Source organism: Urocampus carinirostris, chromosome 11 (assembly GCF_059441175.1).
Source record: "Urocampus carinirostris isolate Australia breed hairy pipefish chromosome 11, RoL_Ucar_1.0, whole genome shotgun sequence".
NCBI classification, from domain to species: Eukaryota; Metazoa; Chordata; class Actinopteri; order Syngnathiformes; family Syngnathidae; genus Urocampus; species Urocampus carinirostris.
This window is the reverse complement of record NC_142359.1, coordinates 70,201-94,540: the sequence shown is the minus strand read 5'-3', so window position 1 is coordinate 94,540 and position 24,340 is coordinate 70,201. Positions and strand designations below refer to the sequence as shown.

The 24,340-nt window shown below is 43.5% G+C and overlaps 1 protein-coding gene across 3 annotated transcripts; it reads left to right on the top strand.

Annotated features, from left to right (window-relative positions):
• The first annotated feature begins 189 nt into the window (after positions 1-189).
• recql (RecQ helicase-like) lies at positions 190-23,629 on the top strand. Of its 3 annotated transcripts, none has more exons than XM_088348251.1 (15): positions 190-505; positions 1,305-1,370; positions 2,069-2,296; positions 4,568-4,747; positions 6,098-6,204; positions 7,890-8,088; positions 9,204-9,370; positions 9,490-9,568; positions 11,549-11,697; positions 13,312-13,429; positions 14,324-14,462; positions 14,535-14,626; positions 15,681-15,897; positions 16,834-16,963; positions 21,888-23,629. In XM_088348251.1, exons 2-15 carry the CDS (start codon positions 1,346-1,348, stop codon positions 22,404-22,406), a joined length of 2,349 nt encoding a protein of 782 aa, XP_088204377.1. In that variant the 5' UTR covers positions 190-505; positions 1,305-1,345; the 3' UTR covers positions 22,407-23,629. The 3 variants fall into 3 exon arrangements, with proteins under 3 accessions (XP_088204377.1, XP_088204376.1, XP_088204378.1); XM_088348250.1 differs by lacking the exon at positions 190-505 and adding an exon at positions 967-1,211 and having other exon boundaries at positions 21,888-23,628; XM_088348252.1 differs by lacking the exons at positions 190-505; positions 21,888-23,629 and adding exons at positions 967-1,211; positions 20,717-21,020.
• Positions 23,630-24,340: the final 711 nt, after the last annotated feature.

Below are 24,340 nucleotides of genomic sequence, written 5' to 3'. Positions count from 1 at the left end.
AGTAGCAGCTCTATTTATGGCCCGTATAATCGCCAGTACGATACGGAACGGATGATTCAGTATATATCATACGCTATGACGTGAAATGACATGAATTGAACTGCATCTTTTTCTTGTTTTAGCGAGCGTCAACTGGTGTGTTTCTTGAACAAACACCGTTTTAACCCATTCGACGTCAGACGTTTTTTTCTCAAATGGGAAATGCGGATGCCAAACAATACTGCTCATTTTCATTCGTTTTTGAAGGCCTACAGTAAATTTAGTTCCCTAGCCATAAAGTCATAAGACATATGAAAAGAAAGCTTCAACATTCATCTTTCACTAGAAAAAAATAACAACGGTTGAACATTGCTACGTTTTTAGAAAATGAAGTGAAGTCCCATTGTCAGGACCAGAACGGAAACAGGACCCAATTGCGTTCAGTTTCCCACAAGTTTTATTGGAGAAATGGGTAAGGGCTGCGCCCACGATCCGGTGTTCGCTGGATGCGGGTAGACAGGACTGGGTAAGCCCTTGCTCCATGATTGTACAAACTGTCACATTTTCCTGTACACATTACAAAATAATGGTACACCATATTTTTGGGGGAATAATCCATGATGGGAAATCGCCAGGCGGCAGATGGATGCGCACAGCAGCATCAAACCGCCCGCTTCGTTTGCAACGAAAAAAAAAAACATACCGAGATAGAGGCTTCCGCGGCCAACTCCTTTGACTTGTTTGATTTGCCGTTTGGTGATCGTCGGTGTTTACCGGATGGTACCCATCATTGACAAATTTGCGTTTTTCCGTACAGATTTTTTTCTCGTACGTCGCACTTGTCTTAAAATGCACAAAAAACGTACTTTGTACGGCAAAACCGTACAGTTTGACAGGTATGCTCTTTCAATTCAAATTAGCGAGATTTCCGCAAACGCGACGTGTTCACGTGAGTACCTTTAAGACAAAAGCCAGGAAAAAATGTTCTCGGGTGTGTGGCGCCATAGTAACCGCGAAGAGTTCAGCAACAAGGAAAAGCGTCTTACTCGCTTTGAATGCTCACTTCCATTCTTAAATCTTCATTTAAGTCTTTCATTTAGACAGTTAGCTCGCTGTTCGGCCGTCAGAATTCATTGACGTGAAGCGGCATAAGTGTTTAGTAATGTACACGTTCGTCGAGTTATAGTGAAACGCGTTTTAGCACACATTCTCAATTTTCTTTCATTTAAACGGTAAAGTGTGATAAATAATGACTTCATGCCATTTGAACGCATCAAATACAATCATTGTTCCGTCCCCAATGAAATTCTTTTCCTTTCTTGCAGGATTCATTTCTGGAGCTTTGAAAGTTCTATTTTGCAACGTCATGGATGGAGATTGCCTGACAAATGGTGAGTTTTGCTGTGTCAAACTAAAAGAAACCTCCCAAAACGTCTCGCATGCAGTCATTTGTGCCGGCTGGAGAGAACTGAATGGGACACGAGAGATGCATGGCGAGCCATGGAGGTGGCATCCCCAGAGGATACGCGCTGCAGGTGCAAGACTTATCAGATGAGTTAGGGTGCACTTTCCTCGCAGCATTCAAACAGACATTTGCATAAATCAGCGCTTCTCCGTGATCTCTGTCACGCCCCACCTTGGAAGAAGAAATACTCTCGCAACCCCCAAGACTAACACCCCATGTATGATCCAAGTTTCTTAAAAATGGTCTTCAAGGCTGCAAAGGAGGTATCCACCATCTGTTTGTTGGTTTACACCCGTTGAACACGGCCAAACGCAGATACAGATGGGAATATAGGAGCTACGGCTATTATGATCTCAAAAGCCACAGAAGTGAAGCGTTATGGATTTCATTAAAAATGGAGCTACTTGAGCATTATCGGGAACATAATAATATTACTTGTAGTCGTTTTGGGAGTAAACCAACGCAGGGTCGGGGAGACCACGCAAACTCTGCATAAGGGTGGCTGGTAGCCGGAATCGAACCCGGGACCCCCTGAACTATAAGACGGATGTGCTAGCCGGTTATCCGAAGTGCCTCCTCTAATTCTCCATATTGAGGATTGATTTTTATCACGTTGTGTTTCAGACGTTCAGGCAGAGCTGGATTCTGCGGAGGCGGAGCTGGAGCTGGTGGAGCTTCAGATATCCGAGCTCCTTGAAAAGAAAAGCCGGTTAACTTTGCACAGGAACAAGCTGCTGCGCAAGCTGGAGGAGGCTTGCGAGGCTGCGTCGGCATCGTCTTCGTCCGGACAGTCTTCTTCTAGAACCGGCTCTGGAATGACGACAGAGGAAATGAAGATCTACGACGGAACGGGTATTTCAATCTTTTCCATTTAAATACAATTGTATTGCGCACATGAGGGTCAACCTAACACATTTAAAGCTGGGGTGCGCCATTCGAGGACAATGCCCAGCTGAGTTCAAGCAGCCTTTATAATCTTTTCCCACCCCATCTATCTGCTTTGATCCTAATTCTGTCAGCTGTTTGGGATTCGCAACACATGAGGGAGCGGGAAAGGCTTGGGCGGAGGGTTGAAAGGGATTTCATGATCATGCTCGCGGTTTTCTGTTAATGTTGAGCAAATGGTGAAAGTAAGAAAAGGACTGTTTTAAATACAGTCCCAACCCAAACCACCAAAAAATGGCGTCAGGTCGAGTCCCATGTAATCGTGACGCCCTTTACACAAAATGACTTAAAGGACTGCACAGGTTACAATGACGCATCCCCAGATCTTGAACCAACAGGAAAAACTAAAAAACATCAGTATGAGAAAAACAAGAAACCTTGAGAAGGGGCTCACAAGTGATGACCAAAACATAGTGAAAAAAGAAGAGTTCACTCGAGTGCGTCTAACAAGGTTTGTACGGCGCTTGGAATTCTAATGTTGTGTTTTCAATGTCAGGAACATACTTGAATTTTGGGCAAAGTGCTTAATAATGCTTGAAATTCTTGCCGTGTATCTCGGCAGTTAGACTCGACAGAGCACGCTTTTAAGAAAGAAAAATCAAGTCGCCACGAAGCGGCAGCTGCCATTGCATGGCCTTGTCATTTGAAGTGCATTGCCCCCTACAGGTTGCATCAAAGAATGCAAAAGAGAGATAATAATAATAATAATAATAATAATAATTTCCTTGTATTTTCATTCTGTGTAACAATGTACACAGAACGAAATGTCGATTGCACCTGACCCGTTGTAGCGAGCCGATGCAGCCAACAGAGGGCGCCGCTCTTCATAATGGAAAAGGCAGCGCTTGCCAGTCACATGAAGGAGATGACTCGCTTAACTTTGACTCAACCGAACACTAAAAATTGTGAATTAGGATTATGTATGAATTATGGCCCTTCCATAAGGACCCTATAAAAATGGAGGTGGTGTTTCCCAATGGTAATTTGGAATGAGAAGACCTTCCTGCAATTAAAAATGTAAGCTACATATTACCTATATGGGGAGAGATTTGTCTCCAAAATATTTACACATGTACTGTTAAGATTCACTAAAAATATTTGCGATTTACTCAAAATCATATGTCTTGATAATGTCACACACCAGATTAAAAATCGCATATGTAAACTGCAGATCTATTTTTAACGGTCCTGGAAAAAAACAGGGAAATTGGCCTTGAAAGTGCTTAAAAAGTATTTGAATAGGGCCATGAAAAAATGTGTAAGAACTCTGGTCTAAGAAATGCACCACACAAGCATCTTGTCAGAGGCTGATGATGATCTAAACCAGGAGATGGCGGCAGAAAGTAGAACATTTGCAAATTCCGGACAGCATCTTTCATGATCAGCAAATATTCCCAAAATTGAGGCTTATTTTATCATGGATCCAACTTGTAAACTACGTAAGGACTTTGTTTTTGAAGAAAACAAAAAGGAGAGCTAAAAGAAGAAAAAAAGAATAAACTTGACAATTTTATTTAAACACATTGTAAGGTTTTAACATTTCTAGGACTGAAATCTGACTCCAAAGACACTTCCCCTGTCTTGTACAATTCCCTTACAGTTGGAGCATGTTCTAAAGTCGGAGAAATTATTGAGCCGAGCGCCGAATTCCGGCTCCTCCGTGTTACATGCCGAAGTGTCCTTGGGTAAGACACTGAACCCCCAATGCCCCCAATAAGCAGGTTTGCGCCTTACATGGCTGCACGGCCGCTATTGGTAAATGTGAAGCGCTATAGAAATGCAGATCATTTCATTTCATTGTTATCTGCACAGACTGAAACCCTAACCCAAAGACACATTCCTAAGCAAAGGTGGTTTATGATACCCTTTTGAAGAGTTGCACTCAAGGCTGAGGTCAAACTTAGGACAAATATTTTCGAGTATAAGTGGAATAAAACAGGGTATAAAATATTATATAACTTCAACATCAACAATTAAATTGTTAAAATTCTACAAAATAAAAAGATAAAATACCAAGAATAATGTGTTGGATTACCCCTTTACTGAAAAAATAACAGATACGTAATTTCCAACGCTGTGCAGAATAGAGAATTGTGAAAAGTGAACGCTTGATATGAGCGGGTAATTCTCTTAGCAAGTCAAAGCATCTTCATCATAACGTTGGTCTCACCTTTTTAGATTTTGCATGGTCCAAAGATGTGACGCGGCACCTGAAGGATTCCTTCCACCTTTCCAAGTTCAGACCCCTGCAGTTGAGGGCCATCAATATAACGCTCTCTAGAAAAGATTTGTTTGTGGTCATGCCCACAGGAAGAGGAAAAAGCCTCTGCTATCAGCTACCAGCCATCTGTTCTGACGGTAAGCTAAGATCCGAGTGACTCTTTTGAATCTTAGTTAACTGATAAAATGCCGTAAGGGACCGTGCGGTGCACACTAGGGCTATGACAACAGATCGATTAAATCAATTATTTAAAGCGTCGGCAACAGGTTTCATCATTTTCGTTGTGCCGTGCGATTTTATTCAATGGAAACGAGAGAGTGCATTGAATTTCCTCTTGATCCGGTGACAAACTTGTAGTTGGACTTTGGTCTGGCAGGGGGCGCTCCGTAGCTGTATTTTGATGCTCGTGGTCATCTTGACCCAAATCCAAATGAATTTATATAGCACTTTTTAGACACTTGCGGTGCAACTCAAAGTGATGTACAACAACATTTCATGTACAATGAAATGATATGCTAAAGTTGCCTTCAAACAGCTTTAGAAAGTGTCACAGACCAGGAATAGAGACAGGACCCAATAGCATTCGTTTTACTCAGTGTTTATTAAGAAAGAGAGCAGCGCTTGCTTCCGCCATCCGATGACGGTCGGTCGCGGGTAGCAGATGGCAGGAACGCAGAAGTGGCACTTCGTGTCGAGCGAGGGTCGTCATCGACGGCGAGAAAACGGGTCGATGGCCGGGACGGGGGATCAAGGGCGGTAACGAGTCCAGAAAAGAGGTCGGCAACAGGTGCCGGGCAGGAAACGGGGCGAAACGGGTCAATGGCCGGGACGAAGGAGCAAATGCAGAAACGGGTCCGGAAAAAGGTCGGCGACAGGTATCAGGCAGGATAACGGGGCCGGATATTGTCGGAGAGTACAAAAGCTTGCCTAGATGAGAGCATAGGTTCGTAGACGGTCTGACGGGTTCCTTTCGGAAGACGGGGGTTTAAAAAGAGTCAGGGAGCCAATCAGCGACCGGGGCTGTTGGCGCCAACGGGGCAGCCGCAGGTGCCCCCAATCAGCAATCATGACAGAAAGGCAATTTTGATTTACCCGCACGTTTAGAAGAATAGAATAGAATAGTTTAGAGGTGGGTCTGTGGCTTTTTATTTAGGCAAAGCACACAAATAACAGCCTCAATCATTCATTAAAGAAGGAAACTATTTGCACACGTTCTCTTTATATACTGCCTTATTTTTATTTGCACTTTATAGAAAAAAAATCGTACATATTTGCAGGTGTATAACATACATCTGTATATATTTTGGTTTCTTCTGAGGCTATTTGACAATCTCTTGGATTTTTTTTACACTATTTTTCTGTCCTTGCAAAATGTCATGATTTGATTCACTGGTTCGTTGAATAAAATGATTGACGGAGCAATCGATTATTCAAATAGTTGTTATAAATGGTGCAAACCGCTAAATAAGTGCATGCATGTATGCTAGGTTTTACTCTGGTGGTGACTCCGTTGGTGTCTCTCATGGAGGATCAGATGATGTACCTGAAGTCCATCAATGTTGCAGCAGTAATGCTCAATGCTTCTAGTAGCAAGGTAATCTCTTGGAAACGACGGTCATTTGAAATTCAGTCTTACGCCTCATTCACACTAGCTCCGGTGACTACCATTTTCACCGCGTTTGTTGTATTTGTGATGCCTTTCCAGAAATGTGCACTGGGGGAGGGGTTTTGGAGATCTCCTCCAATTTCAACCGATATTCATCAAAGACTTATTTGAGATCAAGGGGGAATTTTCACTATCCCTCGCTATAACGCAGTAACTTTTCAATTTAAGCCATGTTTGTCACGGCCTTAATTACAAGACTACATACTACTAATCCAACATCCCCTGATCTAAAACCTACAGGAGGGCAAGGGGAAACTCAAAAACCTCAGCATGAGGAGAATTCAAGCGGTGTACGCCGGATCCCTGAAAAGTCTTAAAAGGCATTGAAATCAATATTGTAAAAATAAGGCCTTCATTGGCATTCAAATGTCTTCAATCCTGTTTTCAAAAGTCTTGAAAATGTGAACACATTATTAAGATATTTGTTTGAACTAACAAGATGTTGTAAAAGTCATTATTCATGCTTCATGGTAAAAATGCTTCATGAATGTAGCACAAGAGTTCTTTGGAATGATTAGTTATCCGCCAGTTTCAACTGAGGATCTACGATGTACCGTAAACATCCTTTTTTTTTTCCTTGTCTTCCGTGTCCAAAACTTTGGTGATTGCTGTTTTTCATATGGAAAGTTTTCAACTGGGCCAGAACGTGATGGAAAAAAAAATTCCAATTTGTTTAGAATTGTCTATCATTTATGTGGTGTTTTTGGATTTTTGTCTATTCAATTGTGTGTTTTTTTTATCGACTTGATCTTAAATTTGATTTCTAAATGAATGAAAAAGTCTTGACTTCATCTTTCCTTAAGCTGTAGGAACTCTGTCATGGATTTGAATCGTGCATTGTTGTCAGGACCAGAACGAAAACAGGACACAATTGCGGGTCGTAAGTCGGGACGGGAGAGCGGTCAGGATCAAAACGGGTCGTAGCCGGAGACGGACTGGAGCAAAAACGGGACAGGCGGGAGTCAGGGTCGCAAAAGGCTTGCCAAGTATACACTGAGGTTCGCAGACAGACTGACAACAGGGGACAGACAGGACTGGGTTGAAATAGTGACAGGGAGCCAATCAGAACCCACGGCAGTTGGCGCCGAAGGCGCGGGCACAGCTGAGTCACATTGCTAATCATGACACATTGTGTTCTGCAATCTGTTCTGCAATCTGATTGGCTAAAGAGTCTCCTGCTTATTATTTGACAGTACAGTGGTCTATTTGTAAAAACTAATAATAATAAACGTTTCTACAGTACTTTTATTTGTTAAACAAATGCTTGAGCTCCAAGTAAGTTTCGGTGTGTGATAGAGTATTTAATTGTATAAAAACTGTCATAAATAAATAAACGTCGCACAGCTTCCTTCTTTAACCTAGCCCAGGCGATCACTGTATTAACCATCATTATTTTCTATTTCACTGCCAACCCATTTAAGATATATTTCTAAGTCTCTGGAAGAAATGGAAAGTTAGCAGAGGGAGGTAGCGCTTTCTGCAACAAAAAAGACTCGTTCCGTATTCAGCGAATAAGGTGTAAGACTGATATCTCATGAAACGTGTTGTTGTGTGGCTCATCTACAGCACAATGTCCATATTCAAATGCTTTGATTTGTTTCTTGTAATTCCAGGAGCACTCAAAAGCAGTCTTAACCGGTATGATGGATAAGAAGGTCCCATTCAAGCTACTGTACGTCACCCCCGAGAAAATCGCCAAAAGCAAAATGTTTATGTCTCGTCTGGAGAAAGCCAACAACGCCCATCTTCTGAGTCGCATCGCTGTGGACGAGGTGCACTGCTGCAGCCAGTGGGGACACGACTTCAGACCCGGTAATTACTCCCAGACCCTGTGAAGGCTATTTCCGTTTATTTATTTGTGACGCCATTAATCACAAAATGCCTTGAAGGACTGCACAGGTTACAATGACACCATCCCCTAATCTGAAGCTGACATGCGGGCAAGGGAGCTCTCAAAAACCTCAACATGAGGAAAATAAGAAACCTTGAGAAGGGGCCGCACAAGTGCTAAATTGATGTTGCATTGGGTAACAATACACGAAACGTAGTGAAAATCTATAAAAAACCTAAGTACTATGTAAAATTGGTCCAAAAGTCCATGATAGCACTGACGCAGCTTCTTATCTCAGTCGGCTGGTCCATGAAGACGATGACATGCTTCAGGTCAAGGTCCTGATACGTTCTCCTCCCTCATTTTACCACCAACCAGGCAGCCGGAAAGGACACGAGAAGAAAAGTATATGGTCGGCATCGATCGGAGCATACCGCATTGCTCTTGAGCCTGCAGATTTCTTTTTGGCTCGTGGAGTCACAAACAAGGCAGCATGGTCGCGCAGTGGTCGGCGCATGTGCGGCACAGTTCTGAGGTCATGGGATCATCCTGTGTGGAGCTTGCGTGTTCTCCCGAGGTGTGAATGGTTGTGTGCCCTGCGACCGGCATGTTATTTCGGAGAGGACGTCATTTGGCGTCGCCCCAAAATATACGCAGAGACGGCGATATGGCGGAAAGGGAACGTCCTTTATTCAGAAATGTTCAAGCAACATTCCTTCAATGTTCATTCAAGCCACGTTCGAAGTTTGTCCAAGAAACGCTCGGCTTTATACTGTGCTCAAAAGCATCTCGTGATGTTTTTCTCGAAATCAGAAATGTATTTTCCTGCCCCGACTTGCTCAGTCGACAAATTGTGACTTTCTGTATCAACATTATCTCATGACTCATGACTCCCGCCAGATGCCTTCACGCAATAGGCTACTTTCAGCTCGAAGGCTGCTGACTTAGTTCATTCACAACACCGATTCAGGCTGTTCACTGCCCAGATAGCTGAGATGGGCTCCAGCTCCCCTAAGACCCTATTGAGGATAAGCGGTAAATGTGAAGCGCTATAGAAATGCATACTTGTCTGTTATGTGTGTCTGACTTTCGGCAGATTATAAACTGTTGGGCATTCTGAAAAGGCAGTTTCCTAAGGTGCCAGTGATTGGGCTCACAGCGACCGCAACCAGCAACATCCTGGAAGACTGCGGGAAGATCCTTTGTGTGCAAAAAGCCATCTCGCTCACAGCGTCCTTCAACCGCACCAACCTCTATTATGAGGTAAAAGCCACACGTGCTCAAAAGTATAGCCAATTCTTTTTCTAAACTCTTACGTTAAAAGCTCATTTTGTTTTCAGTTTTTAACTGTTAGCGACTCCCTAAACATCTTTGTCTTCTAGGTTCGCGCTAAAGTTTCTGACATCACGTTAGTCGACGACATCGCCTCGCTGATCAAGGACCGATACAAGGATCAGTCAGGTACTCTAATGCATGATTCTGGAGCAGGGGTCGGGAACCTTTTTGATCGAAAGAGCCATAACGGCAAAATATTCATGTTTTTTGAGAGAGCCATACCATATATTAATGAGCCAGTCGGTCGTCTCTCTCTCTGTGATTGGCAAGCAGTTGAGGGTGTCCCCTGCCCACTTCCCCGAGATAGCTGGGATGGGCTGCAGCACCCCCGCGACCCTACTGAGGACAAGCCTTGCAGATAATGGAGGGACGGCTGTTTTTTCATAAATGAGGGTTTAAAAACAAGGTGCAAGCAGGGTTCTTTTGAAAAAATGTCACCAAATACTGCAACCGAGAATATAGGCGTATTCACCTTCGTTTCAGACGGCGCTGTGTGCATAGCTCCACCCACTTGTACTGCTCACCCACCAAATTGCTCTGTGTGCTTGGCTTGCTTTTTTTCACGAGTACAGTTGGTTTTGTGGGTTTTCATCATAAAGTGTCTCAAAGGAATTCTTAGCGACGTATAACCAAAATGGTTTCTGTCGGTGTGACACCTTGAGAGTAAACTCTAGTAGGACTGAACTTCTTTTCGTTCTAGCGTTACGTGCGCCGTGCGCCCACCAGTCTCAACTCTGCCTTTATTAGAATTGGAACGCTATCGAAGAAATTTGAATATCCAAAATTGTGCTCATGAAAAGAGCCGTATCTAAACTTCTCAGAAAATGGGGGACCAGATTTGGTAAGCTGAAAATGTGTGAGGCTCGACTGTTTAAATTCACTCTCCGGGAAAGCTTTGCTTAAGTTTTAAATCAACATTGGGTTTTTTAATGAATAGAGTTTTTGACCACAAGGAGGCGCCAAAACACACTTTTGAGCAACGTACGGCTGACAGGAGCCTTCCAATCCATCTGTGATGTCGGGCTGGGCGATAGGACAAACGGAATCTAGATTTTAGCGGTTTGTCCCTACAATAGTAATTGAGTTCAAACAAAAAAAACGTAGCAAACAGATTTTCATTGATTTAAAAAAAAAATCTACACCCAGTGCAAAATGTTCTTGTTTGAACAAGAATCACTGTTTTGAAATCATTTCTAACACAAAGTTTACATTCACAGATTAGGTCAAAAAATAAAAAAGCTTGAAAAAGGAATGAATAACGAATGACTGCTAATCAGTAAAAGCTTCGGGTTGTTCACATTTACCGATACAGGGTTCCCTTGAATCCATTGAATTCCTCATTCCAAAAAGGAGGCCTTCGTTGGTATTAGGATGGCTTATATCTAATTCTCGAAAGTCTTCAAAATGTGAACACAAAGATTTAGTCATGTCGGACAAGCATGGGTTTTTATGATGCTACACTTACGGTTGGCCATGATTATTGCAGTGTTATGTAGCAAATGAGTTATCTAACTGGCTGAGGATCCACTGTAAACATCCTTTTAATTTATTGTTTTTGTTTTGTTTGTTTGAATTGTTTTGTTTTTTCAAAAAGTCTCAAAAAGTCTCAAAATTAAATTGCCTTAACCTGAAGGAACCCCGCGAAACTCACTTCTACTCCATTGCATACGAATAACCTACTCGTAAACGTAATTTGTGTGCCGTGTCATGCCTTCTGCATTTTTGTAAAGTAGGCTTAAATGTATTTGCTCAAGGTGTGCATTTCTAATCAGTTTGATGTTCCTTTTGGCTGTCCCCTAGTCTTCCTGTCTTTGTTTAAAGGTGTTGGTACTTTTCCATGTCTGGTGATTCCAAAAAAACACAGAGGCAGACGGGGGTGAGCGGGAGTGAGTGAGTAAGTGTGGACGAGTGAGTTGCTTGTCCTCCCGCTTCTCTCCCCCTGCTGCAGCTGGTTAAAAACGTAACAAGTCTCTTGCCTGATGTATTTTCTATCGTTATCCAATTTATAGCTCTCCCACACGTCATTAGTCTGTCTTTTAGACCCCACAAGTTTCCAGAAGACTGCTCTGATTTACACCTGAACACAACTTTCATTTCACACTGCAGGAATCATCTACGTGTTCTCTCAGAAGGACGCCGAGTCCGTTTCATCTGAACTCCAACAGAGGGACGTCTCGGCTGCTCCCTACCACGCCAACTTGGACCCTGACGATAAGTCTCGCACTCACCGCAGGTGGTCCTGCGGCAAAATCCAGGTATTTGCCGTTTAAGACTGGCCCGCAAATGAGAGTGACATCTTAGTGAACCATAGGAAAAGAAAGGTTTTATCCTCTTACCTTTAATTTATATCCTCTTACCTGCTCCTATTGAATAAAGGCACCACTACATAGGTAATCCTCCATTATTAAAAACAGTCCATGCGACAAGAAAACAGATGACAGAATGGCCTGACTTGCTCTTCTCTTGCTAATACTATCACTTATTGAAGTGTTTTAGGCTGAAGTATGCGCCAAATCAGAATCTGTGGTCTCACCATCGCCCTCTGCCATGAGGCAAGAGAATAGCGTGACTCACTATGCATCTGCAGACGCTCAGCACATTAATACTTTAGACATGAATCAATAGTTTAAAAATCCTCCATTATAAAAAAGAAGTCCACGCAATGAGAAAAAACTATTGGATGGGTTGACTTGCTGTTAACTTGCTAATAATATAGTCAAGTCATGTTTATTTGTAGAGCCCTTAATCACAGGCGTTTCAAAGGGCTACAATACTACAAAATACAACAGAGATAGTACAGAAATACTAAAAAAGATGATATCACAGTAATACTACAAAAACCTTCCTTTTAGTCATCATCCTTCCCATCTCCTCTTTCTTCCACTCAGTGGCTTTACTTCCACATCCTCTCACATCTAGTGACCCTATAACTAGGGTTTGTGAAACCTTTCGGTCTCCCGCCCCCTTTTCTTTGCCTTGCTGTCTCTTAGGGAGTAGAGATAGAGAGGAGAGGATCCCCAGTCCACTCGCTCCCTCCATTTTAGTCACCTCTTACGACACGCAGCGGACCACGGTGGGAGAATTTTCACACCTCCCAGGGGGGAGAGGGCCCCTCACCACAGGATAATAACAAAAGGGCAGGGCACCCGCATGATGCGGCAGGGGTAAACCAGCGAAAGCTGTCGGGCCCTGCTGTTGAACAAAAGAGTGTGTTGCGTCACCCTGACCCGAGTGACACGGCCGCTTTCCGGTGTCCCGTTTCATCCAGAGGGACGAAAGCTTGAGCGACTTAGTTGCCGAGGTGCCTAACTTATTTGGGTGTTTGGGCATTTGGGTTGGCCATGGTCAATTTTTTGTGTTTTTTGCGACCTTTTCCTTTTGTTTGTTTTTGTATACGTGTTTGTCTTGCTGTCGGTCACCCCTCATGAAGGATATGACCAAGGTCGATAGATAGATAGAATACTACTCTTTAACTCCACCCGGGGGAGTTAAAGCCCACATGAAACCCCACCCCCACATTTGCATATGACCCTATTTTTATTACATTGTGTATTTTTCGTAACACTTTAAATGCTCTTTATAAACACGCTATACTGGGTATTTTTGTAGTCTATATCTTTTATCTTATTTTTACCACAAGGATAATGCTGGAAGTGGGAATTTTCCTACGGGGATGAATAAAGTAGCTATCTATCTATCTAGACATCGAGACATCTATCCATCTAGACATCTATCTATCAAATAAATCTGAATGTTTTCATCATGGACGGTACATCGGATATCTGTGTCTGTTTGTCTATCAAACAATTTGGAATGTTTTCATCATGGACGGTAGAAATCAATCTCAATTGGAGTCTCTGTGGTTGTAGGTGGTGGTCGCTACTGTGGCGTTTGGCATGGGAATCGACAAAGCTGATGTCAGATTTGTCATTCATCACACCATCAGCAAATCGGTGGAAAACTACTACCAGGAGAGCGGACGGGCAGGTACAAAATCTAAACTCCTATGTCTTACGAATTGTACGCATCAAAAACAAATATGTCAATGGCAGATTTTTCACACCAGATTTCCCTTTTTAGTGGTCCTAGAGAAATTGGAAAATTGCCTTTGAAAGTCCTTAAAGGGCTTGAATTAGGCCATGAAAAAAGGTGTACAAACCCTGGATTTTATAACGAGAAATCTAAAAGTTATTCAGTTTGGAAATTTCGATTTGTTTGCAATTTGCATACTCGGCAGCCGATCGGAAGCCTGCATCGAATAACTTGGTAGACGCACACAGAACACAAGAAAAATGGAGAAGTGGTTAGGTATCGTGCCGAAACTTCAGCCCCAGAAGATTCAAAAGAAGCAAACAAAATGCATGACGCTACAAAACGTAAACGTACATTAAGAGCATGGTGGAAAGAGGTGTTCACGTGGCTTGTAGCAGACAACGCAAACATTGAATGAATGAAGATGAGTCAATACAGGTACATACTGATGGCGGATGGAAAACATGCAATGAATGTTAGAAGTATACTTTTACTCAACAAGTGTTCTTCTGTTCTATATTCTGCTGATCAAACCTTAATACTTTGCAACAACGGGTTTTTTTGCGCTTATTCGTCTTATTGTGTTTCAAGTTGTGAAAAATGGGGCAGGCAAATTTCTGGCTGGGCAGGCAACTTTTCAGAGTTGTCTGCCCTGCTGTCTGCTAACTTTTTCTCATGAGTTTCAGACACTGTTATGTGCATTTAAAAATATCAATGTTTTTGCTTGATATGTGTTTATGAGACTCCGGCGGGACCATTGAAACCCCGGCAGTCTGCTAGATTTTGCCCATGTATGGGATGGAGTGCTCGCAAGTCCCTTTTTTAACAAATTTCAAAAAAACTTTTCAGGTCGAGACGACCTTCCGGCCGACTGCATCGTTTACTTCGGCTTCGCTGACATCTTCCGCATCGGCACGATGGTCGTCATGGAGAACGTCGGGCAACAGAAGCTGAATCAGATGGTGGCCTACTGTCAGAATGCAGATCGGTAACGCCTCCGTTCCATCTGCAAGCTTTTTAGCCACCGACAGATCAGGAGATCTACTTTTGTGCTTCGAAGGTGTCGTCGCGCTCTCCTGGCAATTCATTTCGACCAAGTGTGGGACCAAAACGATTGCAACCAGATGTGCGACACTTGCCGCCACAAAAAAGGTTTGTGCGCCAATGGCAAGTGAGTCGGAGCCGTTATCGGGGTGTCCAAACTGTTGATAAAGCCAGGGTCCGGATTTGGTCGGAGGGCCGGGCATTCTTCAAACAGTCTTTCATAAATTCATCCTCTGTGAAAGGTTTGCATCGCCACCTCGTAGCTCACCTTTGTAGCCTTTTCATTCGACTCGCGGGGTCTCGTGAAAAAGCGCCGCGGTGCTGTTAAAACCGCTTCCGGTAGTTTCACATTTTCACGTCGTTCGTTTTCAATTAGCGTGTCGTCGTCCGCATGTTTGGTCCGGCACCGCTCCCTAGTTTTATATTCTTCAAAACAGCCAAATTAGGCTTTTCAGATTTTGGTGAAAAAATGACTCAAATTTCTACTTGTCTCGGAAGCGAAGGGCCTCACTGTCGTCTTTCAGCCAAAATCCTGTCAAAGGTCTTTTTCCACTACCGAAACAGTCTTTAATCATGTTTAAATCATTTTCTCTTGCTCCTAATAACATTTATAAAAGGAGCACGAGTGACGTTGGTTTAGAAAATGAACTGTTAGGATATATGGATGCATATGTTTTTACCATATCTATTTTTTGCATAATGCGCACTGGAGCATAACATCATTTTTTATAAAAAATCGTTATCCATTTTTTTCTTCACTTTTTTCTCAGCTAAATGAAGTGGCACTCAATTAAGTGTAACGTTCATATTTGAAGACAGTGATATTAATGGGTCAAATAATACACACTGTGCCTTACATATTAAAGCGGGGGCCTCAAACTATCACCTCGGGTCCACAATTGGCCCCCGGGCTGCGAGTTTGAGAACCCTACTCTACACTTTGCGCAGGATTCCGTTTCACTTACCTTCTTTCTTAACACACTGCGATAGTCGGGGTTCAAATTGAGAGAAAGGGGAAGTCGTCGGAATGAGACTTACCTCATCAATTATTTTGTGTATTCAATTCGCCCAAGGGTCGTCATTTGGAACTCGGGAGGATATTCCAAAAACTGAAATTGCTCTCGCGCTCCGACCGAAACAAACCCCATCTCTCCGTCTCTAGACATCCCCTCTACGGACATTACCCATCATGCCAAGCAAGTGGTTCATATTCTGGAGCTCGCGGCATCCCTGGATGAGAAGCTGACGCCTCTGAAGTTGGTGGAGGCCTGGATGGGCAAGGGTCCCGCTAAGTACCGGAAGTCCACCGAGTCGACCACGCTTTCTCGAGCGCAGGCTGAGGACGTCATTGTCTACTTGCTGCTCCAATCCTACCTCAGGTGATTTTTTTTTTTCTTAGTCGCTTTTAGTTAAGGCTTCGTACGGGTGCTTGAAATCCTTGAAAATGCTTGAATTTTCATGTTGTGTTTTCAAATGTTTGGAAAGTGCTCAAACTTTAGGTGAAATACTTGTTTCTGTGTTTTCCGTGGTCTGACTCTACAGACCACACATTCAATCCTAGAACCCAAGAACCTTTTTGTTCTTCAGAAAACAACAGTATTAAAGATTGATCATCAGAATATAGAACAGAACAACACTTTCAAATGAAGCTTATTAGAAATCTACTTCTAACATTCATTGCATGGCTGTTTTCCATCTGCCATCAGTATGTACCTGTATGAACTCATCTTCATTCATGCAATGTTTGCGTGGTCTGCTACAAGCCACGCGAACTCCTCTTTCCACCATGCTTTTCATTTACGTTTTGTAGCGTCATCCATTTTGTTTGCTTCATTTGAATCTTTCTTCTGGGGCTGAGGTTTTGGCTCGATCTCCTAACCACTTCTCCATTTTTCTTGCGTTCTCCGTGCGTCTACTTGCGTCTAAAACGCTCGAGAGAGTCCGGAAGCAGGAAGTGATTCGATGCAGGCTTCCGATCGGCTGCCCGGTACGCAAATTGCCAAACGAACCGAAATTCTGAAATTTCCAAACCAAATGAAGATTTCGAAATCGGAATAAAGCAAACGTTCGATTTGGAAAAAAAAAAAATCGTATTTTTTTTGCCCTGAAAAAGTTGTCGGCCACCCGGGTGGAGACGTTGCGTAAGTCGTACGCCCCGAGCGTCCGGGCAGACGTTATTTCAAACACTGCCATCATCATTGATTAAGTATAAATCGTAGCGCCGTGTCTTCTTGCCCGCACATAAAACCGATTCTTTTTTCCGTCTCATTGCCTGATTATAACATACTCTATTTTGCCCATCTGCTCTTATTTAGAGAGGAATTCAGCTTCACGTCGTACGCTACCTACTTCTACTTTAAGGTGGGCCGGAAAGCCCCCCTGCTGAAAAGCCAAACTCATAAATTGAGCATGAAGCTGCGGACGGCATATTCGACGTCTGCGTCGGTGAGCTATACATTTTGATTGAACTTCTTCTTCTTTTCCTGCAAATGCATCCCATCAATCCGTGGTTGACACACAAATGCACACATGCATAAAAAACGGTCATTTGGGAAAGCTAACATATGATGTACCTGATCTAAAAGACAAGTAAAGATAGGGTTCAATATCTAGGCCGTGTCAGGAACAGAACGGAAACAGGACCCACTCGCGTGACGTTTACCACAAGTTTTATTGAACCATCCGGAAGCAAGTCGCTCTCGTATTCGGATTGTGATCCGAACACGGAAGTGGATCTTCCGTAACGAGCGGTGTCGGGGGCAGAAAACTGGTCGGTAGCCGGGACGGGAGAGCAGACGTGGTTGGGATCAAAACAGGTCGTAGCCTGAGACAAACGGGACAGGTGGGAGTCAGCGGTCGAAAAAGGCTCGTCTAGTATGCACTGAGGTTCCCAGACGGACTGACCAACGGAGAGTGACAGGACTGGGTTTAAATAGCAAGGAAGCCAATCGTCAACGAGGCGCAGCTGGCGGCACATGGGCGGGGCCAATTGGGCCCTATGGCAACCGTGACAGGAGCCCCTTATCAATTGCCAATAAGTGGCCGAGTGTTGTCTAAAGCACTGGTTCTCAACTGTGTAAAGCAGAGATAGTAAAATACATTCACTGTTTTTGTCAAAGAACGAAGTGAACAAGCTACCCCAAAATGACTTCAAGTCATATAAGACTACATTGTATACAAGCAACCCCCTAGAATAGCCATACTATGAAATCCTTATTCAAAGTATAAATAAAACAAAATAATAATGATCGAATGATTTCAATCATGAAAATCCATTTTTAAAAGCTAAAAATAGAACATTTTTAAAACCATATACGGTTCCTTCCAGCAGCGCTTCAACAGCAGACACTCGCGGACTGTTTTCTTTTTCAACTCACCTACTGTCCGGACCAGAACGGAGACGGGACCCACTTGTGTTACGTTTCTTTTATTGGAAGATAAAGAAAGGGTTACGCCCACGATCCGGGGATTGCTGGACGCAAAGGTCGGTCGCTCTGAACGCGGAAGTGGATCTTCCGTGGCGAGCGATGGAGGTGTTGGTAACGGAAAACGGGTCTGTCGCCGGGACAGGAGAGCAGAAATGTGGTCGGGGTCAGAAGTGAGTCGTTAGCCAGAATAGGAGAGAAGACGTGGTCGGGGACAAAAAGAGGTCGAAAGCCGGGACGGAAGGTTAGACGTGGTCAGGATCAAAAACGGGTCGGAGTCGGGGGACAGACGGGAGCAAAAACAGGTGGGAGTCAGGGTCGAAAAAGGCTTGCCCTAGTGTTAACTGAGGTTCGCAGACAGACTGACAAAAGGGGACAGATAGGAGTGGGTTTAAATAGGGCCAGGGAGCAAATCAGAGTCTGAAGCAGTTGCGCCAAAGGCACGGGCAAGTCCTGTTTATTTGTTTCGGCCTTAATCACAAAGAGTCTCAAAAGGGCTGCACAGACCACAGATGATTGCAAACCACAGACTATGATGACACCGCCCCCTGATCTAAAACCTACATGAGGGCAAGAAAAAACTCAAAACCTCAGCATAAGGGGAATGAAGAAACCTTGAGAAGGGACAGTCTCATAGGGCTGCACAGACCACAGTTTATTGCAAACCACAGTCTATGATGACACCATCCCCTGATCTAAAAGCTACATGAGGACAAATAATACACAGATATTGTCAACCAGAAATCTAGGTTATTCATATGCTATAGAATAGAAGTGTGTTTTGAGATTAGATTGAAATTTTTCCACTGAGGTTGCATCAATTTCAATATTTCTCTGGCATTTTCTAATGATGAAATCCAGGTAAGTCGCCTCTGATGGAATGTGACAGTTCTGTGGCTTTTGCAAATCGTGTGTGAGTGACATATATCGATGTATTTATCAGAAGGTGGCTGACTGTTGAGTGATGGCTAAACTGAACACGTGAATTCTGCAGCATATTATATTTGGAGTAATAATCGTATGTGAAGGAGCTCTGGGAGCAAATAGTCACTCACTCCGGTAGAAGTCCATCGCCTATTCCGCGGAATTGGATTTTTATTTTGAAATCAAAGTGGGATTATAATGGATGATTTTTGAACAAATCCAAACTCCACTTGCAGGGTTATCATCGGACCGCCATTAATTCCAAAAACATGCGTGTCATGTTAATTGGCCGGTCCAAATTGTCCCTAGGTGTGTATGAGCCGGCCAATTGTCTGTCCCTGTGTGCCCTGCAGTTGAGGGTGTCCACTGCCCGGAGATGGCCGGGATGGGCTCCGGCACCCCCGCGACCCTACTGACGATAAGCGCTGCAGGTCATGGATGGATAGACATTTCATGAGGTGCCACGCTGAAGATATAAGAATAGGGGGGGTTTCTTTGTGAACCCAGCCATACGATACACACCTCGATACATAGGGCACGGTTCCATTGTACCTCAATAAAATGTCATATTTCACATGAGGTGCTACATTACATCAATATACAGTGGTGCTCATTATTTGAAAGTAAACGCATTTATTTATTCGACAAAGTACGGATTTGTTTGTTACTTGAATGAATCTGAGGGAAAATGGCACCTGAAAGATTTACAGACGCTGCCCGACCTACGAACAAGTTAGGTTCCACGCGATCGTTCGTAAGTTGGGGGTGGGGGGGTTCATGTGGGCTTTTACTCCCCCGGGTGGAGTTAAAGAGCCTCGTGGCATGAGGGAGAAATGATCTCCTCAGTCTGTCCGTGGAACAAGGCTGTGACTGTGACAGCAGTTATTTTTACTCGGAACCTTTATGTGGAGAAATTTGTCTCAAAACAATTATTTGCTCTGATCCATCCATCCATTATCTACACTGCTTATCGTCAGTAGGATCGCGGGGGTGCTGGAGCACATCCTAGCTATCTTCAGGGTGTGGGCAGGGGACAATCTCGACTGCTTGCCAGTCGCAGCTAGAAATATGATCCAAAAATCTTGTGTCTCGATGGACAAACAAGATTAAAAATTGGATATGCAAATCGAAGATTTACTGTATTTCCGGCTCTGCGAATGACACGATTCATACTGGACATTAGAGAAAGTGGAAAATCGTCTCTGAAATTCCTTGAATTTGGCCTTGAAAAATGTGTATGAACCCTGAAATTTATAATGATATATAAAGATAGATAGTTTATTCATCCCCGTAGGAAAATTCACACTTCCAGCAGTAGCTCAGTAGCCTAGATGGTAAGGCGCCCGCTTTGAGACTGGGAGGTCGGTGGTTCGCGCCCCGGCCGAGTCATTCCTAAGACTTAAAAAGTGGTCGGCGGCGCCCTCTGTTGGCTGCGGCTGCATCGGCTCGCTACAACGGGTCAGGTGCAATCGACATTTCGTTCTGTGTACATTGTTACACAGAATGACAATATAAGGAAATTATTATTATTATTATTATTATCCTTGTGTTGTTTATTAACAGATGAACAGGATGGCTTCAGGGTGCTGTGTTGTAGTTTATCAACAGCGGAGTGGATGACGTCACATGCTAGGCCAAAAGTTTATTATTTAATAATCCAAGTTTAGGAGACCCCGGCGGGACCAATTAAACCCTGCCAAGATCTTGGGTGGGATTCACAAGGCTCAGTTTAGCAATCACCCGTCACGCATAGGAGTTGTTGTTTTTCCTCTCAGCCGGTTCTCTTTCCGACTCCCTTCCGGAGGGAAATTCCTTTTGGGTAAAGAGTGTGGTGGTTAACAACCAACAGGTGAAAACGAAGCGGGACGGGGGACGAGCCAAAGCGGTTAAGAAATCGGCTCCGAGTGACGAAGACGCTCCGGTCTTGAAGAAAGCCAAGAAAGAGCTCCCATAGTACGCGCTTACTCACCCGGAAGAGAAGAGAGAAGAAGTACAGTTCATCATTTCTTTTCTTTCCCCTGTTTTCAACCTGCGTGACTCTCCCTATACACTGCCATTTTTGAAGGATGAAATCATGGATGGGAAAACTACGGCCTGCGGGCCCAACGCAGCCCGCCGAACAAAAAAAGGTCCAAGGACAAATAAAGTACTACGAATACAAATGTAGTTTTGTTGCCGTCGTCTCGTTGTGTGTCTACTTCAAACCACTACTCAAGAAATACTACAAAATTACCACAAAACTAAATATCACAGTTCGACCTCATGTAACATTTTTCATTCTGAAAATAACTTTCAGAAATACTTTAAAAATACTACTGCAGTAATTCTTTAATACAGAAACACGACAGCAAAAGTACTACTACAGAAAATCCTACTACAAAAATACTACTAAAGTACTCCTACAGAATGACTACAAAAATCCTCTTAGAAAAATACATAAAATCTACACAAACACTACAAAAAAGCAATAGTACTACAAAATTAAATCTCATTACTAATACTATAGAAATGCTACTACAGTAATACTCTAATGTCAAAACACTACTACAGAAATACTACAAAAATACAACTACAGGTGCTCTGAATCTGCAATCATGACAATAGGTTGCCATGGTTTAAAAAAAAACCTTATTAGTGGGATCAATTTGTTCAGATTCCCTAGATCAAGTAAAAAAGGACTTGTATTCTGGTGCAGCTTATACAGAGATGTGTAGATAGATAGATAGATAGATAGATCTTTAGTTAGATCTAGATAGATAGATAGATGTGTAGATCGATAGGTAGATCTTTAGTTAGATCTAGATAGATATAGAGATTTTGCTATAGAGTATTTAACTAGTGCTACGGAAAATACACACTGTCATAAAAATAGGGTGGGGTTCAATGTGGGCTTTTACTCCCCTGGGTGGAGTTTAAGAGCCTCATGGCATGAGGGAGAAATGATCTCCTCAGTGCCGAAAAGCAATCGCGCACATCCTTCTTTGCAATGTCCGCTCTGACGCCGGTTCTCGTTACGACAGGAGGGGGCGACTCCCGGCGAGGAGATGGTTGCTAAGGTCTTAGACTCCTTTGATCAGGAAAACGGCGCCCCCCTCCGATCCGGGCCCGTACCCTGTCGAGCGCACGAGCCCCTGTCGGTAGAAGTTGCCGCGGACCCCGCCGACGGAGAAAAGCTTCCGGGATTCAAACGGAGTTCCAAACGCAAATCCGCCACTCCTCAAAGAGCGCGCAAGAAACACCCCGCCCGGGAAGGCGAGCCCGGAGAGCCCGGCGAGCCCGGCTCCCCTTCCCCAACTTCTTTCATTTCGGAAACGGCGGCGCAGGAACTTTGCGCCCTGCGGGACTACTACAGGGATCAACTTCGCAGAATCAACTACATCTCCCATGAGCGCCTGGGGCCACCTAGCCGGTCGGGCCTGCTGTCCTGCATCGGGGAGCCTTTGAGGTCCTTGGGACAGCCTCGCGGGTGGACCCTCGGCCGGACCGCCCGAAACCTTTGGACGCGCGTGAGTCGTCGGAGGATGCCGGTCCGACGCTGATTCAGGACGTTTTTGTTTTCTGCTGAGGTAGAATGGGAAAGAATTCAGCCACGTTGGGTGGAATTTGGGAGAGTATGACTTCGGGGATTTTGCACTCAAATTCATTAATTTTCATTCAGACGTTCGGGTTTTGAATTCAGAAATGGGAAAAACGGAAAACTACACAAAACAGAAGACGCTGCGGGTGTCTTGACATCATTTCAGGGGTCTCAAAGTCAGGGGGCCGCTGAAGTTCGGGTCCGGGTGAAGTCAGAGCCAGATTTCCACAAAAACGGCGCTGATAAAAAACATTCTGTTGTCCTGAAAGTGAGCAAAAAACAGCCTGTCACAAAGAAAGACAAAAAGAAGGGATTCTTTAAAAATATAACATAAACATCCATTAGCGCAGAACTACATTTTTTATTTTTTTTTGCACACATACCTGTTGCACTGACTAATGGACTTACAGAAAGATCATTTGTTGACATCTTGATTTAGCATAAGGGGGATCCAATCGATATTCCGTCGTTTCCATATTACACCTGATTCAGAGCTGCACGTGCAAACTTAAGGACTAAACCTCAACTTTGTTTTTGCACAAGCCGCATGTCAAGAACCGGAACAGGAGGAAACGATACCATACGCTGGAAATCGAAATTAAACAGTACAAACTAGACGGGAACGAAACTGGAGACCGATAATAAACAGGACGAAATAGACAGGAACAATACCGGACAGGAAACACAAGAAGTCTAAACCCATGTCTTGCAGGTGCAGAGGTTTGTTGACGCACTGACAAAGGATGAGTGAGAGCACTTCGCTTAAATAGAAGGGAAGCCAATCTTCAATGTTAAGCAACATACACGAAATCGGTATTCATTTTCACGCAGGAGAAAACAAAAACAAAACAAAAACATACTATAGACAAAACTCCGACCTAGGCAACTGATCTTAAGCTCCCCCATCCTTTGCGCACATTACAAAGTGATGCAAAGGAAACCCAAAATGGCTACGACGACGTAAGAAAGAAATCATGAAACATAAACGCTTGGATCTTTCTAAATAGTCGGGTCAGCCGATTGAATGTTTGAGTGTGGCAGCCTGTGACTTTTTATCAACTTTTTTTCCCATCAGGCCGAAAACTGACGTCTTATTTAGCTTGAACTCAGCTCAATACTTCTAGTGTATCCATACTTAGTAATGAGTGTTTTCCTGTGTAACGACACCCTAGAGAAAATAAATATATCAATGAAGATAATGAGTCGCGTGCTATTGTACCGTATTTTCCGCACTATAGGGCGCACCGGGTTATAGGGCGCACCCCCAAAAAATAGTTTTTGGTCCTATATCTTCCATAGATAAGGCGCACCGGATTATAAGGCGCTACAATGGGAACGTGGACAAAACAGTCCGATGATTCAGTCCAACTGATGACCCCCTTAACATTCCCAAAGCTTGCAAAGAAGCAAATACGTGTCGTAGACACGTGCGAATGCGGTGTCCGTACGATGTCACTTAAATGCGTCATTTCAAATATCATTCGGAAGGTTCAAGTCTTGGGATTCAAGAAATGCCAAACATTTCTATGTTTCTATTTTCTTTTTCACTCGCAACTTTACTGTGCATATGACAATAAACACTTGGAATTGAGTTGAATTCACTCAACTCATCACAGCAACATCAAGATAGTTCTAAAACAAGATACCGGGAAAACATAAAGCCGCATAACTCACCTAAGTTCTCACGTTCAATAATGATACGCAATCATGGTCTTCTTACAACCGTTAGGAAGTAAATCCAGGAGAGTAAATTATTTGCAAATACAGACTGATAAAACATGTTTCTCTATGGTGTACTTTAGCAAGCTTGCTAAGCTTGCTACGCCATTGCTAAACTCGGCCAATTGCAAGATTTGTTTTGGTCATCTAGCCTATTGGAGGCTCTGAATAATTTCA